Raw genomic sequence first — 21,367 nt, 5'->3', positions numbered from 1 at the left:
TTATTGAATTCCCTGCAGATGACAGTCTTTAGAAACCACTGAACTGCCATGGACCTCCCCTTTTTAAGTTGTAATATCACTGTTAAAATTCTCCAAAAACATTGTGGATTGTTAATGAAGTGTAACTGGGTTTTTAAGAGTGTACTAATTCATAACTTTAGCTGAACAACCTCTCTAGCCCTGAAAAACTATTTTATATTTGAGGAATGTCAAATTTTTCCATTATGATAATATCATAGTTAATTTATGTATGACAAACATTTAAAGAATAGTTTTTATGATCTTTTAGCTTCTAATGTGTATGTCCCAAACCTTTATTTTTCTCTCTATAAAATTCATGTGAAGGATAATCAGTGTATTTAACTTTCTGGTTTGTTGTCTCTGGGAATTCTTCGGTGTGACTGACTGCTTGTCTGGCTTGATGACATCACTGCGAGGTGCCCTGAGAAACCATTGGCTTGGTACCAAACTGACATTGGTAAAGGGGAAATCTACACCATAGAGCTCTCTGGAAGGTTCAGCTCTTTTAGATCAGCGAAAAATTTCGTTGCTTTGCCACAGAATGCAAAATCCAGATCAAACAGTTGGTAATTGCTGTCATGTATACTACAGTCATCAAATACATCAGATGATCCATCACATTGGATCAAAGCTGACCCTTTCTGCAGCACTTCTAAAAGCTAAATTCTTACAACAGACATTAAATTTTAACAGCTTTGAGTGTCAACTGCAGCAGCCAGCCTGACATGTGTTCTCCAGCTTATTCTCTGTCGATTAGTAACTCTTAAGTAATTATCTGATATAAGTGTGAATTTAAGGTCACATCAATAGCCCAAATGAACAGTCTCTTCAAAATATCCACCTTTGGGTAACATTGAAAAAGGTTCAAACCCTATAGCAAACCCTATGCAACTGAATCCCATAATTGATCCAGCTGTCTGAAATATTTATTTACATTAATAGAGGCTGAAGCCAATCAGTTTAGTGATGTCTGTTGAGATTAATTTGATAACTTTTTATCAGCATTTGAAGTATTTCAATCAGTCATGTCATCTGGGAGTAAACAGTGGTTAATTCTTACTATGCGAGATAAAAGATTTTGAGTGGTTTTGTCTTGGATCAGTTTGTTGCTCCTCTGCCTGTGTTGACGGTTTTATCAATTTGGGGGGTAAGTGACTTGCCCCTACACCACGTGCTGCAATCTGCTTCTCTGGAAGATCATTGGAGAAAAGACGAGCTCTTGATTGATATTTCTCTGATAAAAATGCTTTTGGCTATTTTTAATGAGATAAATGGGGTTCTGTTTCCTCATAATATTGGCATGTTGATCAGGACGCAATCTAAAAAAGGCTTTACTCTATTCTAGAGTCTATTTCATTTATTGCACTGATTTAAAGCCACTGAGTCAGCTTCATGTACATGGATAAAGTGAGCTCCTGATAGTTAACGATCTAACAGCTTAGTTAATCCAACTTCACCGGACAGTTCCTGTAAGCATAAGGATATCTATTTTATTTGTAACTATATCCGGTTTCTACTTTTGGATCATTTTCCACGTAAATAATTCAATGCAAATTTTTACTGTAAATCTAACCTGACCGTTGATATACCTTTATGTCTCAACAATTGAATGCTAATTATCATAAGGTAGACAAACAAATGAATTACTGTGCTTGCATGTAAGATAGGCCAATATGATTAGTCTCTCTTTGGCTATAGGCGTTAAGTTTGCTATTGGGCCATCTATTGAAGGGATGGTTGTCACATTTTGTGCCTGCCTTTCGCTGTATAGGTCATTGCAAAATTTAAGAGCTGTATGTATGTCCATTCATTTTTACATCTGAGACAGATTACCGCAGGAGCAATTTGTAAAATTATGAGTATCATTGCACCGTGCAATTAATATGCGAATAAAGAAGCTCTCATGATTCCCGTACAATGTAAAATCAACAGGTGAGAATTCTTTGTCAGGGAATAAAGTGAAAAGTACAATTTGATGATATAATGTAAGTCTACCTGTAAATCCGTGCTGACATTTACAGAGGTAGCCAGCAGCATGCTCGTAGCTGAACACTGCAGGCAGTTCTGATGTGTTTCCGTACATATTTTTCCAGGAGAGCTCAACACACTCTCCTCCATGTAGACAAGGATTACTGAAGCATTCATGGATATCGATTTCACAGTGTGTCCCCGTGAAACCTGCATAAATCACAAAATTCATAGTTATAATAATATTCCCATTGATAGACTAATCAGTACCACAGGGTGAGGAGTGAAACACAGCCTAAGGGGAGGAGACAAATATTGAACTTTTTTAGAATTCTTGACCATTAATTTCAGAAATAAAAAACGAAGCGGAGAAAGACATTTTGTGGTTGCTCTTATCTTTATCATCTTTCATTTTGATTACCTCTTCTTCCAATCCTTACTTACTTACTGCCCTTTTTTTCTTTCATTCATATTCCCTTGATCTCCTGTTTACAATCTTGCTCTCTTTTTTACAACTCCCTTTCCTTTGGTTGTCCCTGTCTTTTTTTGTGTCTGCATGTTCCTTCTCATCTTTGTGTGGTGCTGAAAAATCCTCAATTCTTCACCTCCGCAACCCCCCTCCATCTCACCAGAACCTCTTGGTCACATAGTTCACTCTGCTGCATACCAAATTGGAGCAAAAACCGGCAATGCCCAGGATTATGTTCTGCTGTCACTGGTCATTTTGGTCCATAGTAATTGCTTTTTTGTGTCTCAAGTTGAAAAAACATCTTTTGGGAGATTTACTTTTTAATAAAATGGATGCAGCATCGTATTTGCTGTGGTTTGTACCTCACCTGACAGTGTGATGGTAGTACTGGCCGGGAAGTAAAAGAGAAGTTCAACTCAAAAGGCATCATTTTGTCAAATGTTGCTTTGTGAATGATCAGCCTCATCTGTTCTTTGACAGTCTCTGAGAACAGGGAAGGATGCCAAGCACACTCACTGATATATTCAATAGGACAAATTCATTAGTTGATGTAAAAGGAGCACCTACAGCTGGAGATGTGCAACAGCTCATGTTACCACTCATCCACTATAACTGTGAAATATTAATGGTGGTGAAGATGATGGAGCAAGACAATGATCCTGTTATTTAACGTTGTTGCAGCATTCAGGTAACCCTTCAAAGTGATAATATTAGTACTTCTAATATTGTGATGCTGCTTCTTAAAAGACTCCAGCTTTTCCACAAATGTTTATTTTAGCTTTAATCCTCCTAGGCAGCCCAGTATCCTAAGAATCTGTATGTCACGTGTCGCTGCTCTAAATTTACCATGAAAGATCCTTTGCCACTCATCCATTTCAAACAAAATGCATATGTAATTATCTCATTATTTTTTGTTTTGAGATTGTTGTAAAGGTGACTACAGACTTTGCCATACATCAGCTTGTTTTGTAGGATTGTGCAGGACTCTGGGTTAATTTAAATGACAAATTACGAAACTTACATTATTGTAGTGGAAATTGAATGTACAATGATAAAATGGAGATTATAGAAAGCTGCTGAAAAAAAGCAAGGCTGCATATATCATGTTTATCACATTGATACCAATTCTCAGGCACATTTAAATTCCAACCAAGCGCCATTGAAAGTAATTATGTCATCCTGGTGAGACAGTATAAATTAAAGGGAGAAATTCTAAAGAAGGTGCAGGAATAGAGGGACGTCAGTGCATATGTACATAATAGGAAATAGAGATAGTTTAATTAAGTTATATTTGTACTTGTGGGTGTTAGGAATGAGATTTAGCTTTAATGTTTAAGTTTGATTTGTATTTCTGTATCTGTATGTCAAGTTGAGTTTTAATTTCACTTTAAAAGTAGCCTGCATTTCTAATGAGTTTTACAACTCCTAAAGAGAAGTTCAGCAAACACAGGAGTAGAAAAAAACAGTGCTGTTAGCTAGCAACAGGGTCCAGAGAGGCAGGTCCCTCCCACAGACACACACAGAAATATTAAAGAAACAGCAGTTTTGAGTTCAGTTTTCAGCCGGGACTCTGGAGAGACTGAACACTGGGAAAGGGAACTGCAGAACGAGAGCAGATTTCCCAAAAGAACCAAAAGATCCCAAGGCCAAAGGAGTGAGACAAAACAGGGGAAAGTCGCAAGCAGACCTTTTAGTCAAAGGAAGGACAGGAACCTGGAAAAGGTCCTGTTAATGAAGTTAAGAATGAGGGGCAGGGAGAAAGGTTCCAAGCTTCAGATGTAAAGAGACAAAGCTGTGGAAAGCAGATTTAAAGTGAGAATACCTTGCAAAAGGCCAGAAGGTCCAAAGAGATTCTTTGCTATGGACATGTGAAGCAGTGGTGTACTGTTGACAGCTGAGTCAGTGAGAAAAAGTGAATGGAAGAAAGCTTGAATGCATGTGGTGATCCAGGGGATAGGAGCATCGGAAGGAGAGGTCAAAACCTTGGAGGGGAACCCTTGCAGAAGGCGTCTGAGAGAAAGTGTCGGTTTAGGAGAAGATTCCAAAGTGAATTCTTGGAGATTGGAAACTCTCATATGAAAGACAGAGTTCAGTGAGACCAGTTGGCTCATGATGTGACAAGCGTCTGCGGGGAGTTGATTAGAGATCCATAGCATCTGATTGAGGTGACATCTATCACTTGGTTTCAGAGTGTGGTGTGTCTAACCACAGGATGCCTATTGGTTTACATGGACTGTGTACTTACTGTGATCATTAGAATATAAGAGCTTGTAACTTGTGTTATCCTTACAAATCTGTATATATCTGTAAAAGGTATAGTTGTGGGTGAGAGAGTATTGTAATATAGTTCAACATTTCTTGTTTAATAAATGTTTTATGCTTTTGTTAAAAGTTCATTGGCTGACTCCAGTTACTCTGTTCAGTAGCCCCTCTCCATGTGTCTAAAGAAACCAAAATAAAAGTTAGTATCTATCAAGCTGAGTTCCACCCTGAGATCAGGCTTGTCCAGTGGTAACCTCAGCTGAAGATCATAACAATAGGTCATTGAAGATGGCAGGGCATATTGATAGAGCAGATAATAAACCACATAATATCTTAGACTTTATTAATAGGGGCATTGAGTACAAGAGTAAGGAGGTCATATTGAACCTGTATAACACATTAGTTAGGCCTCATCTGGAGTACTGCATTTAGTTCTGGGTGCCATAATTGAGGAAGGATGTGAAGGCATTGAGAGCGTACAGAGGAGATTTACAAGAATGATTCCAGGGATAAAGAACTATAGCAATGAGGATAAATTGGAGAGGTTGGGACTATTTTCCTTGGAGAAAAGAAGGCTGAGAGGAGATTTGATAGAGATATTGAAGATCCTGAGGGGTATGGACAGGGTAAATAGTTCCCACTCAAGTGAGCATCAAGAATTAGAGGAAACACATTCAAAATAATTGGCAAAAGGAATAAAATTATATGAAGAAAAATGTTTTCACCCAGAGGATGGTTGCAGTCTGGAATGAACTTCCTGAAAGGGTGGTGGAGGCAGGTTTGATCGAGGTATTCAACAGGGAATTGGATTGCTATCTGAAAATAAAGAAGTTGATAAGGCAGGGGGGTGAGGCTAGGTAGAATGCTCTTTCAGAGAGCCAGTGCAGGACAGATGGGCTGAATGGCCTCCTTCTGCACTGCAAAGACTCTGTCATTCTGTGACCTCCACCCGGCAGTCAGTTCAGCACACACCTGGGATCAAACTGTCCCAGTCTATGTGGCTGGTTAAACCACTGTGGGAGCAGTTCCTTTGTATAGACCAAGTACACTGAACTAGCCAATTCTCTCTGACAGCATAGCGCATATACAAATGGATACATGGAGCTTCCCATGGGTTTACTCATGGAGAGTCATGTGTGTGATTGCAACAACCTGGTCTGGATAAGTGAAACAGAACTCTCACACTATTTGTAAATCAGCACAGATATTGGTCATCCAAGGATAAACCAGAGCATTGTAATAGATTTTCAGAAATTGCAAAAATATCATCATCATCATCATCTTTTGGCTTCTCCTATTTTACTTGGAGTCATCACAATGCTGGTTGATCACTCTTCTCCATCTCTTCCTATCAGTCACCCATTCCTCTTCCAATCACGCAGCGTTTTAAGTCTTTCGCCACCGCATTTTTCCGTCTGGCTTTCCTCTTCCCCTTCTTCCAGGCAATCCCATCTCCTTTACTTGCCTCAACATATTTCCTCTCTCTCTCTCTTCCCCAGAACAGATGACTGTGCCACAGCATGCAAAAATATAAAGCTTTAATTTCCGCAAATCATCTTTTTTTTATACATATAAATTTATAATATATATGTCACAAGTGTTTCCATTTTAAATAAAATGGTGCTGATACTTTTAATCACAACATCAGAGGTTTCACATATAAAAATACAACCTGGCCAACAGTGGCAAATGTAATTTCCAATATTGTCCTGGCAGGTGGCGCTGTTCAGGCATGGATATGAAAGGCAAGCTGGGACGTAGATATCACAGTGTTGACCCATGAATCGGCTGTTTGAACAGTCACAGCTATACCTGCAATAATAAAATAAAAATTGTTGCAAAGAATCAGTACTCACCGGGGACAGAGCTTAAAGTGACCAGGCCAGAATTATTCGCAGAATTAAGTTATTATTTTTATGTTTCTTTAATAAATGCACGAACAAGACTGCAACATTTTAAATAGTTTCTCATTAATTCTTCAGTCAATTCTTCTCAGTTTTGATTTAAAACCCATTGAAATTCCATAACCAGATACTGACATCAACCCCTTTTCCACTACTCATATAACAAATTGTCTTGTGGAATTACACCTGCTCTATCAAATTAAGCAATACATAACTTGATTCCACATTGAAAGGAATAAAAGTTCAACAGAAAAATAAAAAGATGTAAGAAAGTCAGAAAGTGGATTACTGTAATTCCATATCCTTAGTCACTCAATGCACTAATAGTTAATCTGAGATAAGATGGGTAATTTTTAAAGCAAGTTTTGTATTTAATGATAACTTAGAGACAGCCACAAGGTAACCAGAAATGATCATTTATTGACTATGATTATTCTTTGCTCTCTGCTCATGCTAAACTGAGGTTCTGAGGCTCTGACTGACAGTCAACCCTTTCATGCTCTGGTCTCTTTCAGGAGCTTATCGCATTAGACAGACACCTTTTGAAAGGGGACAAATGTACAGCATCACAAAGGGCCACTATCATCACGGAGACAGTGTTTGCCATCTGGCTGCATGCCTGTGATGCAACAATATAAATCAAATGAAGCCATTGCTGTGTCACCTGCAGTTGGTGTTGTGAACATTCTGATGAATGGCTTTCATTTGTCCCCAACATAAAAAGCAGTTTACCAAATACTTTCTTCTTGCCACATGAAAAGCATAAGTTAAACGTTAAATGCTTGACACTTTGAGTTCATGCTTGCAACTGTTTATCTTAAAAAATCTTCTCAAATGATCCTCAAAGAACCAAGACCTTTTGCGTACACTTTTGGTGTGACTCCAAAGTGACAGTCGGCATTATAGTTTCTTCACAGTACTTCAAGATTTGTAAGATAGTTGCTATTTATTTTTATAAAAGACTATATTCCAAAACATACATCAAACATCCAAACTTTTGGCTAAAGATCATTTTATTTTCTTAAATTATTGCAATTTACAAGTACAAGATGACCACAATAGTTCAGAAGTTTTGGATTTATTTGTTAGTTTTGACTGGTATTCTGTGTAATTAATAATCATAGCCCAGGTTTTGCAGTAAAACCAACAGTGAGAATATCAGCAAATGTAGCAATCATACATTCGGTCCCTTCACCCAAGTCATTGATATAAATTGTAAATAGTTGTGGCCCCAACGCTGATCCCTGTGGCACTTTGATGACACAAAGGTTAGTAGGAAAGTAAGTTGTGAAGAGGACATAAGGAGTCTGCAAAGGGACATTGATAAGTTAAGTGAGTTGGCAAAAATTTGGCAGATTGAGTATAAGGTGGGAAAATGTGAATTTGTCCACTTTGGCAGGAAGAATAGAAAAGCAGCATTTTATCTAATTGGAGATAGATTGCAGAGCTCTGAGGTACAGAGGGATCTGGGTGTCCTGGTGCATGAATCAGGAAACGTTAGTATGCAGGTACAGGAGGTGATTAGGAAGGCAAATGGAATGTTGTTGTTTATTGCCAGGGGAATGGAATATGAAAGTAGGAGTGTTTTGTTACAATTGTGCAGGATGTTGGTAAGACCACATCTGGAATACCGTGTACAGTTTTGGTCTCCTTATTTGAGAAAGGATATATATGTGCGAAAAATAGTTCAGAGAGAATTCACTCGACTGATACCTGGGGTGGGGGTTACGTTATGAGGAAAGGTTGGGCAGGCTGGGCCTGTATCCACTGGGGTCTAGATGATTGAGAGATTATCTTATTGAAACATATGTAATCCTGAGGGGACTTGACAGGGTGGATGCTGAAAGTATGTTTCCCCTTGTGGGAGAGACTAGAACTAGGGGGCTCAGTTTAAAAATAAAGGGTCTCCCATTTAAGATGGAGATGAGAAAATTTTTTTTTTTTCTCAGAGGGTCATGAATCTTTGGAACTCTCTTCCATGGATAGCAGTGGAAACAGGATCATCGAATTATTTTAAAGCTGTGGTTGACAGATTCTTGTCTAACAAGGGAGTCAAAGGTTATCGGGGTTGACAGAATGTGGAGTTGAGGCCACAATCAGATCAGCCATGATTTTAGTAAATAACAGAACAGGCTCAAGGGGCCAAATGGCCTACTCCTGCTTCTAATTCATACAGTCATGTGTTCATATCAGTGCTTACTGTTATTAAAATATAAATCAGACAGCAACTTCCAGGAGCCACATGTGCTGTTAAGCCCAGAAATCATGAAGTTGCTGTTGGAGTTGCCCTGCTCATCCAGAAGTTTTGCTATACCAGCATCTTGCCAGGAGGCTTGACATTGAAACACATGGAGCCTGTGAAGTTGGGGTACCTATGTGATAGATACCCATTGAACTTGGCAACTTTTTATTTATTTCTGTCTTTCACTTCCTTTCCTCTATAAATCCCATCTTTCTTTCTCTTTCTTTAGTTTGCTTTCTATGTATAATTTTACGTAGAATTAACTGTACTACCTTACACTAGCTGGTTTAGACTAAGCATGCCTTAGTTAGGATTCTTCAAACTGGTTAAGGAGATGTACAGTTGTTTGCCCTGTTCACAACAGGCCCCAGATCCTCTTGAGAGGGCAGCTCGCTGTTTTGCATTTTGACATATTGCAAATTCCATTGCAAAAGTCCATGGAAGGTCTGTGGGAGAGTGTAAGTGTTTTGAACAGCTGGTGTCCTTTGTTGGCTACTGACTGCAAAATCTGGGCCAATGTTTACTTAATGTTGCCTTTATGATACAACTTACCCATTTACTTTGTCTATACATTGCCCTCCATTCTGGCATGGCTGACTAGTACATTCATCGAGGTTTATTTCGCAGTTGGTGCCTTTGAACCCGGATACACATGTGCATGAGTAGCTGGCAAAGTGGTCCTGGCAGGTTGCACCATTCAGGCATGGCTGTGACAAGCATTCATTGATTTCTTGTTCACAATTAGTTCCTACAACATATAATCCAATAAATTGATCCATTGGCACGACATAAAGAAATTTCAACAATTAAACATCGTCTCTTATTTTAACTTGGGTTAATACTTGCCAGTGATCTGGAAGTACAAGATTAATAGATCACCCTGGAGATATGGTTTGAATCCCACTTGGGATTCACATTTGCTGAGTTTTTCCCAATTGTCTAAAAAGGGAAGGAAAACTGCAGGGAAATGGAAGAAATAATTCTTCCATCAATCATGTGTGCCTTTTAGCAGGTGTAATGATCTGTGCTATTGGCTGTTTTCACTGAGAATACAATCCATGAAATATGGCAACAGGAAATCAATGGAAATTAAGATCAAGAGAGGTGCATAACGAGAGGCTGATCCAATATCACCCATTTTAGGTTCCTGTCCAAAGTGAAAATTACTCCCAATAAGCTGATGCAATGTTGAAGAAGATTGTGAGGATAGAATGTGAGATACTGGGATGATAGACACAGAAAAATAGCAGCACCATATTAAGATAATATCATCTATTTCTGTTTTTTGCACACAAAAAATGATTTAAGCAATATAAATAACAATGTTTTGGGCGGGGGAGAAGGGATAAACTGAAACCCCAATTCCCTTCCCTTCCTGCCATTGTTATGACTGAGCAGTTGGTAAAACTGAGTTTTTTTTAAATCCCAGAGGGAAACTTTAAACAACTGTCATAACCTATAATTTTAAGTTTTATGTTTGAGATGCAACTCTAAATTCAGGAATCATACCACCAGTTCTCAAGAGGTTTTATATTAAGCTAAATGAAACATTTTATTAATTTACACAAGTTAAATATATACATATGACTATAATTTACTACGATCATAACTTTTAACAAATTCCCAAACTAATCTCCATTAAGGCAACAGCAACTCATAGGCTTAACCAGGCACCAGGCAAAGCATTTTCACCTTACAAATTCAAAATGAGGTTCTTTTCACTTTGGTTCCTGTGGAGACAATTGGAGGCTTACAGCTGCTTTTGATCTCACATTGCTTCTGCTCTACACACACAAAACAGTTGTCTTGTTATACTTAGCACAGCCCATTGAACATAAATTCTCATTGTATCACCAGCCTTTTCTAACAATAAAACCCCTTTCATAGTACCAATTTTATTAGTAATATAAACATATTGCTTGGTATCTGCTAGCTAGGTGGTAGTTTTCACCCCGCTTCTTGAATGCATTATTCAAAAAATGCAAATGCACTCTACCTCTCTGTTTACATCTCAAAACTAGTACACATCAAAGCACCCAGACTAGATGGTTTTAATCCAATTAAGACACAACCACAGGCTAAACCTCTATTTTAAAAGAAAAATATTTTCCAATAATATTATATACATTAATAGTTTCATGACACTGTAATTAATGTGGTTTTTTTGGAAAAGTAGGTGTGTGTGTTTCTAAGCCCTTTTAGCCTGTGGTCAATTAAAAATAAAAGCAGACTTTTGTGGGTGAAATAAAGAAGGTTATTCATTTTCATGATCACCCCAAAAGTCCAATCAAGACATCACTCACTCACACACTAACATTCGAAAAAGATACCGTTAAAAAAAACAGTGCTCTTTTACAAATGGTAAACAAAAGAATAGATCATAGTGGCATGTCTGGCTTGATATAGGAGAATCGTCATTGTGAACCTGGTAAAGAAAAGAGTCTTTTCCACTCTGAGTTATAGTTTAGTTGGGTTCAAATAACTGGAATCTGAGATCAGGATTATCGCAGGACCTCCTTGAAGTGGTGGATCTTCAGCAGATCATGAAGTCGGTTCCTTGTGGCTACCTTACCAGGAGGTTAAGTTCTGTACTGGTGGACCTTTGAGAGAAAGGAATCAGGCTGGGAGGCTTTTAAGATTTTACAGTCTCTTGTGCTTAAAGGCAAAGGTGACGCTGCCCTATTTCTGCAGCTGCTGTGCCTTGCTGTTTTCAGTGTTCTCTGCAGACTGCCAGTTTGAATAAAAAGGGGCAGCTGAAAAACATGGATGCCTCATTATTTGACTGCTTACAGCTCCCTTCCAAGTATGGTGATGGCCTTACTTTGCTTGGCCACATCTTGGGCTATTGTTTTCAGACATCCCGCCGGAGGCTTAAGTCCATTACTGTCTTTATTTCCGAAAAGACCCATTCAAACCGGCATACCGATCTGGACGGTTTCAGGATGTGCAGGATGACACTTTTTAGTCCAAAACAGGTCCCATTGTCTTGGAAAGACAATGTGATCTTCATAGAGCTATGCTGCTTGAGCAGGTCCAGTAAAGGGGTGGTGGGGAGGTCCCCACCCAGGGTGATTTAATTAGGAACTTTCCAGAAGCTTCAGATAGTCTGTTGAAGTTGCAAAGGTCACCTAACCCTTGGTGGCCACCTGAACAGTTCATCAGTGTCCATTTTAAATAAAAGACAGTTCCAGAAACAGCTATATGAACAGAGTTTATATTTAAAGTTAGGAGTATGACATGTCTTTAGTGGGCATAGCAACAGTAAAATAGGAAATTTAATGTTTAAAAAATGGCTTAGCAAATAATTTACATCAAACAAGTCTAAATGAAAAGATCCTTCGTTTTCATGTTTCTATCCATCAACACTCGTTGATAGATTAGGTACAACTGTGGTAATAGCTGCAATTTATTCTTGTGCTTGTTTAACACTGTTACAATACAAGGGGGAAAAAGTCAGTCATGGCTTCCTGGAAATAACCATGTCCAATAGACACCAGGCGTACTCTGAGGCTTTGATCCAGATGCATCTGGTTTGCTTTAATCCCCATATTACCTTCTCTTTTTCAACTTTGTCCAATTAGACATTCCACTTGATTTTTTTGGAGCCTGGACAGGCCTTACTGAAGTATTTTTTCAAAATGTATTCTTTCACAGAATGTGGGCATCACAGGCTAGTCAGCATTTGTTGCTCCTCCCTAATTGCCCTTGAGAAGGTGGTGGTGAGCCACCTTCTTGAACCGCTGCAGTCCATAAATTGTTAGGGCTCATTAATTTTTTTCCATAAATTTTATTGAGTCTACCCGCTTGGCATCTCTTCCCCCTCTTCACCCCCCAACCCTACCCCATGCCACCACAGTGAGACAAATGTTGATCAATACACAATTGCTTTGTTTATAATCCAAATAGATTGTACATTAATTTTCTGCTTTATAAAGGAAAATAACCTTTAATAAACACAGTTTTCAGTGTTTCATGAGTGTAATTTGTACCTTATGTATGCTTATGTGTAACCACAGTGGAGTTATAAAGCAGGCCAAAAAAGGGAAAGCTATATTTCACAGTTAACAAATATATCCATTATATATAGAAAATGTTAAGTGATCTCAGGATTCCAAAGGTAGTTTACTAGTAGTTGGTGTTGTAAATCCAATCATAATAAATTGTAAATGATGAAGTCGGACCAAATGTTATTTTGTGTAAATTATACTGGGAGGAGTAAATGCAAAGCTTTAAATAAAAATGGAGTTAATAATTTTCCACTTTGGAAACAGTTTGTAACACTAATAGAGTTGACGTTCATAAAAAATTTCACAGTTACAACTAACTTCCGACTAAGACTGATTAAATACAGCAGCCAAAAAAAACAATAATAATAATTAAACAGCAAACAGTAACAGGCTTGCCCCCTCACATCCATGTTCAAGGGTCACTATGATAAGGTCTGAGCAAAAGGAGGTGGACTCTGCAGGAGGTGGAATCTTACCTCCTGGAGGTAAGAGGCAAGGTGCCCGTCATGTTCATTAACCATTGTTCACCGCACTTTGACTAATTAAGTTCTTTTCCAAATTGCGGACAGCCTAGGGCTTATGCCTTGCCCATCTGAGGAATGGGATGTATCTACCACAACTGACTCCCCCGATAGTTTGGATTCAAATCACACTTTCTCCCATCGGCCCTGTAGCAAACTGCTTGGCAGCTGCCAGTGAGAGGTCAGTCATGTGTCTCCTGTATCAAGTCAGAGGGGCCAGAAGATAGCGAAATGGTGAGCTGAGGTTAGTTGTGGTCAAGCATCCCACATAAATCAGCAAGCTGCACATGGGGACAAGAATGATGATGTCCACTTTGCCAGCCCTCCCATCGAAGGTGGACACCAACATTTCCTTTGGGATGCATGAGTATGCAGCTGCAATCCAGAATTTACTGTGAACAAACAGGCTGCACACAAGTAGTGTCCCTTTAATATATCTGTCTTAAAGGGACCGTGCAGTGCGACAAACAGACGGTGTCTGTGTAGCTACAGCACATCAAAGAATCAAGAATTGTTACAGCGCAGAAGGAAGTCATTCGGCCATTGTCTCTGCGCCAGCTCTCCTTGGGGGCAATTTAATTAGTGTCCCTCCCCCACCTTCTCCCATTGTCCTGCACATTCTTTTCTGATAAAAATCCAATTCCCTCTGGAATGCCTTGATTGCATGGAAGGAACTGCAATAGGTTCCAAGTTAAGATGTGTGACTTGGGGGTAAACTTGTAGGTGGTGGTCTTCCCATGTGCATGCTACCCTCCTAAGTAGTAGAGGATGTGCATTTGGAAGGTTCTGTCGAAGGAGCCTTGGTGAGTTGCTGCAGTGCATCTTTTAGACAGTACACACTACTGCACTGTATGTCAGTGGTAGAAAGTATGAATGCTGAAAGTAGTGGAAAGTGGTCAATCAAGTGGCTGCTTCGTCCTGAATGCTGTTGAACTTCTTGAGTGTTATTGGAACTACACTCATCCAGGCAAGTGGACAGTATTCCATCAAACTTGTGACTTGTGCCTTGGAGATGGTGAACAGGCTTTTGGGAGTCAGGAGGTGAGTTACTCGCTGCAGAATTCCCAGTCTCTGACTTGCTCTTATACGGCTAGTCCAGTTCAGTTTCTGGTCAATGGTAACCCCAAGGATGTTGAAGTGGGGGAATTTACTGATGGTAATGCCATTGAAATCAAGAGGAGATGGTTAGATCCTTGCTTATTGGTGATGGTTATTGCCTGCAAGTTGTGTAGTGTGAATATCAATTGCCTCTTATCAGCCCAAGCTGAATGTTGTCCAGGTCTTGTTGCATTTGGACATGGACTTTAATGTGTGAGGAGCCATGAATAGTACTGAACACTGTGCAATCATTAGCAAATATCCCCGCTTATGACCTTATGATGAAGGGAAGGTACTTAATGAAGCAGCTGAAGATGGTTGGGCTGAGGACACTACCCTGAGGAACTCCTAAGCGATGTCTTGGGACTGAGATGATTGACCTCCAACAACCAAAGTCATCTTCCTTTCCGAAAGCAAAATACTGTGGATGCTGGAAATCTGAAATAAAAACATAAAATTCTGGAAAAACTCAGCAGGTCTGGCAGCATCTGTGGAGAGAGAAACAGAGTTAATGTTTCAAGTCCGTATGACTCTTCTTCTCTGATCAAAACTCTGTTTCTCTCTCCACAGATGCTGTCAAACCTGTTGAGTTTTTCTAGTATTTTATGTTTTTACTTCATCTTCCTTTATGCATGGTATGACTCCAATCAGTGGAGAGCTTTCCCCCTGATTCCCACAGACTCCAGTTTTGCTAGTGATCCTTGGTGCTATACTCAGCCAAATGCTGCCTTGATGTCAAGGGCAGTCACCCTCACGTCTCCTGTTGGGTTGATCTCTTTTTACATGTTTGAACCCAGGCTGTAATGAGGTCAGGAGCCAAGTGGCCTTAATGGACCCAGACTGAGTATCAGTGAGCAGGTTATTGCTGAATAAGTGCCACTTGATAGCACTGTCAACGACCCCTTCCGTCACTTTGCTGATGACCAAGAGTAGCCTGATAGGGCAGTAATTGGCCAGGCTGGATATATCCTGCATTTTATGGGCAAGACAAACCATTTTGTATGATATGTTTTCAGTGATTGTAAAGTGCCAGAATTCCAACTGGCCAAATTATACATATCTACGACAACTTGCATTTATATAGCAATTTTTAAAATAGAACAATGTTCTATTTTAATATGTTTGTAGATCCTAATTAATTCTTCCTGGATATTCTCTTAACTTCATAATATTTATTGCTAAGACAGTACTGGATAAATGAAGTGATCCTTTGATAGAGTCATAGAGGCCTACAGCACAGAAAAAGACCCTTCGGCCCATCGAGTCCACGCCAGTCAAACAAGTACCTAACTATTCTAATCTCATTTTCCAGCACTAGGCCCATAGCCCTGTATGCCATGGCATTGCAAGTGCACGTCCAAATACTTCTTAAATGTTATGAGGGTATCTGCCTCTACCACCCTTTCAGACAGTGAGTTCCAGATTCCCACCACCCTCTGGGCGAAAAAATTCTTCCTCACATCCCCTCTAAATCTCCTGCCCCTTACCTTCAATCTGTGCCCCCTGGTTATTGATCCCTCTACCAAGAGGAAGAGTTCCTTCCTGTCTACGCTGTCTATGCCCCTCATAATTTTGTACACCTCAATCATGTTCCCCCCTCAATCTCCTCTGTTCCAGGGAAAATAATCCCAGTGATCTCAGCGCAGAAATTATGGGCAGAATTTTGCCCTTGATGGACGGGCGGGTGGTCCCAACTGGCTCGGTGGTGGGCAGGCAGCTGATTACCGCCGCCGAAGCGGGCCCCGCCTGTGCGGGGTGGGGGGGGAAGGGATTCCCCAACTATCGAAGTGCATTCTTCTGTGCATGCACGTGAGAGAGCGCACATCTCCCTGAGGCTAAGTGCTGTCTCAGAGAGAGCGCTGAAAGTTTTATAAACCTCAAAAATAGAATAATGAAAAAATTATTAACATGTCCTCCTCATGTGACAATGTCACACAAGGTGGGACATGTTAATAAATATGACAAAAACTTTATTAAAGATTTTTTAAACAGACATGAAACCTCATCTCGCCGGTTGATGAGGTTTCATGTTTTGTCAGAAGCCCATTGGGACTCCTGGCCTGCCCGCCAGCCTTAAGGTTGGATGGGCAGGTCCTTTAATTGGCTTAATTATCCTGTCAATGGCCTCAATTGGCCATTGACAGGTCGGCGGGCGGACAGTTGATCGTGCTGTATCCCCGCCTTCCTGGATATCTAAATGGGGCAGGATGACGTCCGGGGTTTCCCCGACCTTATCCAGCGTCATTTTTGCGTCGGCGAGCGGGATCCGCCCCCAACTCACCGGCGGAAAAATTCTGGCCTATGAAACTAGGGACACGAGTAGGCCTGCAAGATTGTCGCCAAAATTCAAGTTATAGAGCCATTGTGGAAAAAGGAGGCCATTTGGGCCCACTGAGCTTATGCCAGCTAGTCAGGTATGCTAGCTAGCAATGTAGTCAGTTCCACTCCCCTGCTCTATCCCCATAGCCCTGCATGCATGTTTATTTTCAAATATGTTTATTTCCCTCAAGTGGTGATCCAATTTTCTTTTGAAATCATTGATTGTCTCCCCTTCCATCACTCTCGTAAGCAGCAAGTTCCAGCTCATGAACACTGACTATGTAAAAAAAAACTCATCTCTTGCCCAAAACCTTAAATCTGTGTCCTCTAGTCCTTGTGCCTTCAGCTAATGGAACAGTTTTTCTTTGTCTACAATTCTCTGACTTGTGCCTCTTTTGAAAGTTGCTCCTCACCAAGAGTGCTGGATGGCTGACAACATGAAAAATAGCACAAAAGTAATGATGTTTGTTGCTGGAACGATCAAGAGCAGTATATGGCCATCGTGAGTTACTGGGTGAGTTTAACTGTCAAAGCAGTGTGGTTTCTGCAGATCGATTATTCTATTATTTCTGGAGATCTATTATAATCATTTAAAAAATTTATTTCTGCCGTTAAATTTCTAACTACGTATTTTAGGCCTCTTGTTCCTAAAATGTGAAAAGCAGAATGACAGGCTCTGTCCATCATTCTGCCTAGCTGCCAATTTGAATTGTGCAAGAGATGCCATCAATGTTCTGGATCAAAAAGAGTTCAAAACAGAGCCAGTAATTAACTTGCACAATTTGTAACTATATTTTCTTTCAGGACTTGGCATTCTTCATTAAAAAAAATGACTCCCAGAACAGTTAAAAATATTAACCAATAAAAGGCAGTATTTCTGGAATAAATGTACTGACTTCTATAATTTTATATATATAATATATGGTTTAATAATCGATTTATAGATGCTGTGCTGTATCTGGAATATGATCTGGAATATGATCTGGAATGCACTGTCTCAAAGGATGGCAGAAGCAGATTCAATAGTAACTTTGAAAAGGTAATTGGGTATATACTTAAGAGAGCAAAATTGGCAGGACTATGAAGGAGGAGCAGGGAATGGGACTAACTTGATAGCTCTTTCAAAGAGCCAGCGCTGGCATGTTGGGCCGAATGGTCCCTTTCTCTGCTGTATCATTCTACAATCTTCTTGCAGAGTAGAAAACAAAATCTCCAACTTAAAAGCAAGAACAGAAAATGAACGTTTTTGTTTCTGATTTGAACTTTTGGACTGATAATTGCAGAATTCCTTGGAGAAAGCTTACCAACCGATAGTCAGACTGCCTGGAAAGTACTTCTTACCTGTCAGACCAGGTGGGCAGGCACAGATATACTTGTCAATTTCATTCATGCATCTACCTTCATTCTTGCAGGGTTCTGACGCACATTCATCTACTTCAATCTCGCATCGTCTGCCCTGATACCCAGGTACACAGAAACATGAAAACCCATCCACCTTATCTTTGCACACAGCTCCATTTTCACATGGATTCGATGCGCATTCATTCACATTGGTTTCACAGTTGGCACCTGTGTAACCTGGCGGGCAAACACAGCTGGGGCCAGCAGCATCATCTAAACATGTGGCACCATTCATGCAGGAGATGTTGGCACATTTGTCGAAGTAAATTTCACAACTGGTGCCAGTGTGACCAGGAGGGCAGTCACAAGAGAAGTTGGCTGTGCCTAAAACACTGTTGCATGTTGCATTGTGCAGACAGGGATATGAAGCGCACACATCATACAGTTCCTCGCAATTCTTCCCTGTATATGCCGCTGGTGTCTCTGGACAATGGCAAACATAAGTTTCAGAATGTTGCTCACAGGTTGCATTGTTTTTGCAGGGGCTGGAGAGGCACTTGTTCAGATTTGCAGCACAATATGAACCTAAAGAAGGTAACAAGAAAAAGACAAAGTCAGACTCCAAAAATATGACACAAGGTTACGACAAAGCAAGCAAGTCAGTGGTTTTCAACAGTGATCAGAATTTTTAAAGTTCATTTAAATGATGCTTGTTTTTGCAATTTAAACTATTTTAAAAAGTTGCTTCATCCATGACCCTCTGGTGCCATTTTGTATTTAACTATTTGTAACTCTTTCAAGTACAAACATGTTTCCATCTGTTTCCAGATGAAATTACATTGTTTCATAGTTTGCCATTGTGAGATTTGAACTCTTGATCTTGGGGTTACAAACCTAGTACCATAACCACTTGGCTATTTAGGCCAAGCCCCATTTTGTATTTACTAGTAACAAAACTTGTGTGATCTAAATTGATTGATGTGACATTTTATATGACTGGAGTGTTGCACCTGACTACTATTATTGACTCTGAGTCAGAAAGACATCACATAATGTCGGAAGACACTTCAACAGTACCGGGAGTGCTGCAAAGTTGGAGGCGCTGTTTTCTGTTTTTTTTGTTGAAGCCCTGTTTCCCTCAGGGTAAATACAAAATATCCCATGGAACTTTCTGAAGAAAAGCAGGGGATTAATTACTCACTGAATCGTGGGAAATCAAGTAACCCATCTAGCGGGAGCAATGGAAGTAATTTTAACCTAACCCAACCATTAGGAACTGGATGGGTTTGAGTGCAATGTTGGGTTTACAATCCACCGTATTTCACTCTTGAAAAGCAATATTGAGTGGACTGTAAGGCCAGTGTCCACCCAATGCCCTGGGTGTCCAATCCAGCCAGACTCGTTGAAGCTATTCCAAATGTTGCTGTAATGGAAACTTTTAATTCTCACATAGATTAGGTGAAGCAGAAAGTTCGAGCGGTAAAAACATTTGGCCAGATTTTCTGATAAAAATAATGGCGATGCCTGCAGTGTTAGCCTTTTTTTATGAACATTGTAAAGCAACTTCTGGTGACTACACATGGAGAATTAAATGCACTAGGCAGTAAGCTGCTGTCAGAGATGCCCTGCTCCTCCAGAAACTGTGCAAAAATGGCATCTCGCACATTGACGTACTGCAAACTGGGTAAAGTTGTTCCGCTTACCTCATAGTTACAAATTAAACTCACCAGAAAAAAATAGGGCTTGTGCATTCCAGTATGCTTACCTTTTTTAATGGTGTGATAAATCTTAATGACTGCCCTCCAAACTCTCAAGTGCTGAAGATTAACTTTTACAATCATGGAGTCTCATTCCTTCAGATTCTTAATTATTAATTTTAAACTAGAAAATATTAAAATATTTTTTAAAATTTTTCTTTTGTTTCTCTTTTTTCTGATAGTATATTTTTTCTTTCCATGTCTCTATTTCTCTTCCTGTACCTGATTTAACATAAAATGAAATATTCTACCTGACAGTTCCTGATTTAGACTTCACTGCTCATTAACAATTCTTCAATCAGATTGATTAAGCAAATATAATATAGATAAAGGATGTAGATTAAAGGCAGGCAAACTTGAGATACAGCTCAGCAGTGATCAAATGTAATAGTGGGACAAACTCAAGGAGCTGAATGGCTCACTCTTGTTCCTATGCTCCTTAAATGCATAGAGAATTTTTCCACTTTCTATACAGTAACAGGAAACAACCACTTTTTATACTAACTGTGTCTTTTAATTGCTTCCTCTATTTTTGTCATTAAGTCCTCTGCATTTCACATCATTCTCTCTCTTAAGAGGGATACAGAACAAAGGTGGTATTTTATTCAAAAGAATTGAGGTACCGATCAGCCATTATCTAACTACATGGCTGAGCAGACTCAAGGGGCTGAATGACCTATCCCTGTTCATATGTTGCCATATTCCTTTAACCAAGTCTGCCAAAGCAATAAAATTGTTGTCTGCAAGCTCTTGCTGTGCTGAAATGAGCTGTCAGATCTGCCAAAAAAAAAAATAGTGACTATTTTAAAAATACCTCATTGACTATAAAGTGCTTTGGGAAGTCAGTCTCCATCCTGTCTCAGCTCATCAGCTGCTGAAACCTTCATTCATGCCTGTTACCACTAGACCTGACTATTCTAATGATCTCCTGGCTGGTCTCTCACCTTGCACTCTCCACAAACTTAAGCTCATCCAAAATGCCGTTGCTCATAACTTAACTTGCACCAAGTCCCATTCACCTATCACCCTGTTCTCACTGACCGACATTGATACTGTTATGGTGTTAGTTTGCTGATTTACTTGACCATGGCTAAGGACACATTGTGGAGAGAAATCACAGAAATCATGCCAGATAGGTTACACATTTGGGTCAACTCTTAAAATATCACCTGTCTCAGGCACCTATACATAAGACAGGAGAAGTAAGTCATTTGGCCCTTCTAGACTGCTCTGCCATTCAGTAAGATCATGGGTGAACGTCTACCTCACCCAAACCTTCCCCCACTAAACCCATGCCCATGGATTCCCTGAGTATTCAAAAATCAGTTGACTTCGAGTTGAATATACTCAATGATTGAGCATTCACAGTTCTCTAAGCGATTTCCAAAGATTCATCATCCTTTAAGCAAATGAATTGCTCTTCATTTCAGTCCTAAATATCTGACTCCTTATTCTGAG

At 39.7% G+C, this 21,367-nt stretch overlaps 1 protein-coding gene across 1 annotated transcript in view; it reads right to left on the bottom strand.

Annotated features, from left to right (window-relative positions):
• The window catches only part of crb1 (crumbs cell polarity complex component 1), a 97,158-nt gene extending 77,165 nt beyond the window's left edge, over positions 1 to 19,993 (bottom strand). Inside the window, exons 1-5 of the mRNA XM_041208748.1 lie at positions 19,918 to 19,993; positions 18,153 to 18,737; positions 9,419 to 9,614; positions 6,393 to 6,532; positions 2,017 to 2,199 (exon numbers count right to left, since the gene is read on the bottom strand). Of these exons, the coding sequence (XP_041064682.1) occupies positions 2,017 to 2,199; positions 6,393 to 6,532; positions 9,419 to 9,614; positions 18,153 to 18,737; positions 19,918 to 19,993 (1,180 nt within the window). The remainder of the gene's footprint in view (positions 1 to 2,016; positions 2,200 to 6,392; positions 6,533 to 9,418; positions 9,615 to 18,152; positions 18,738 to 19,917) is intronic.
• Between the last annotated feature and the right edge of the window lie 1,374 nt (positions 19,994 to 21,367).

Source organism: Carcharodon carcharias, chromosome 16 (assembly GCF_017639515.1).
Source record: "Carcharodon carcharias isolate sCarCar2 chromosome 16, sCarCar2.pri, whole genome shotgun sequence".
In the NCBI taxonomy this organism is placed as follows: domain Eukaryota; kingdom Metazoa; phylum Chordata; class Chondrichthyes; order Lamniformes; family Lamnidae; genus Carcharodon; species Carcharodon carcharias.
This window is presented reverse-complemented; position numbering and strand designations above follow the sequence as displayed.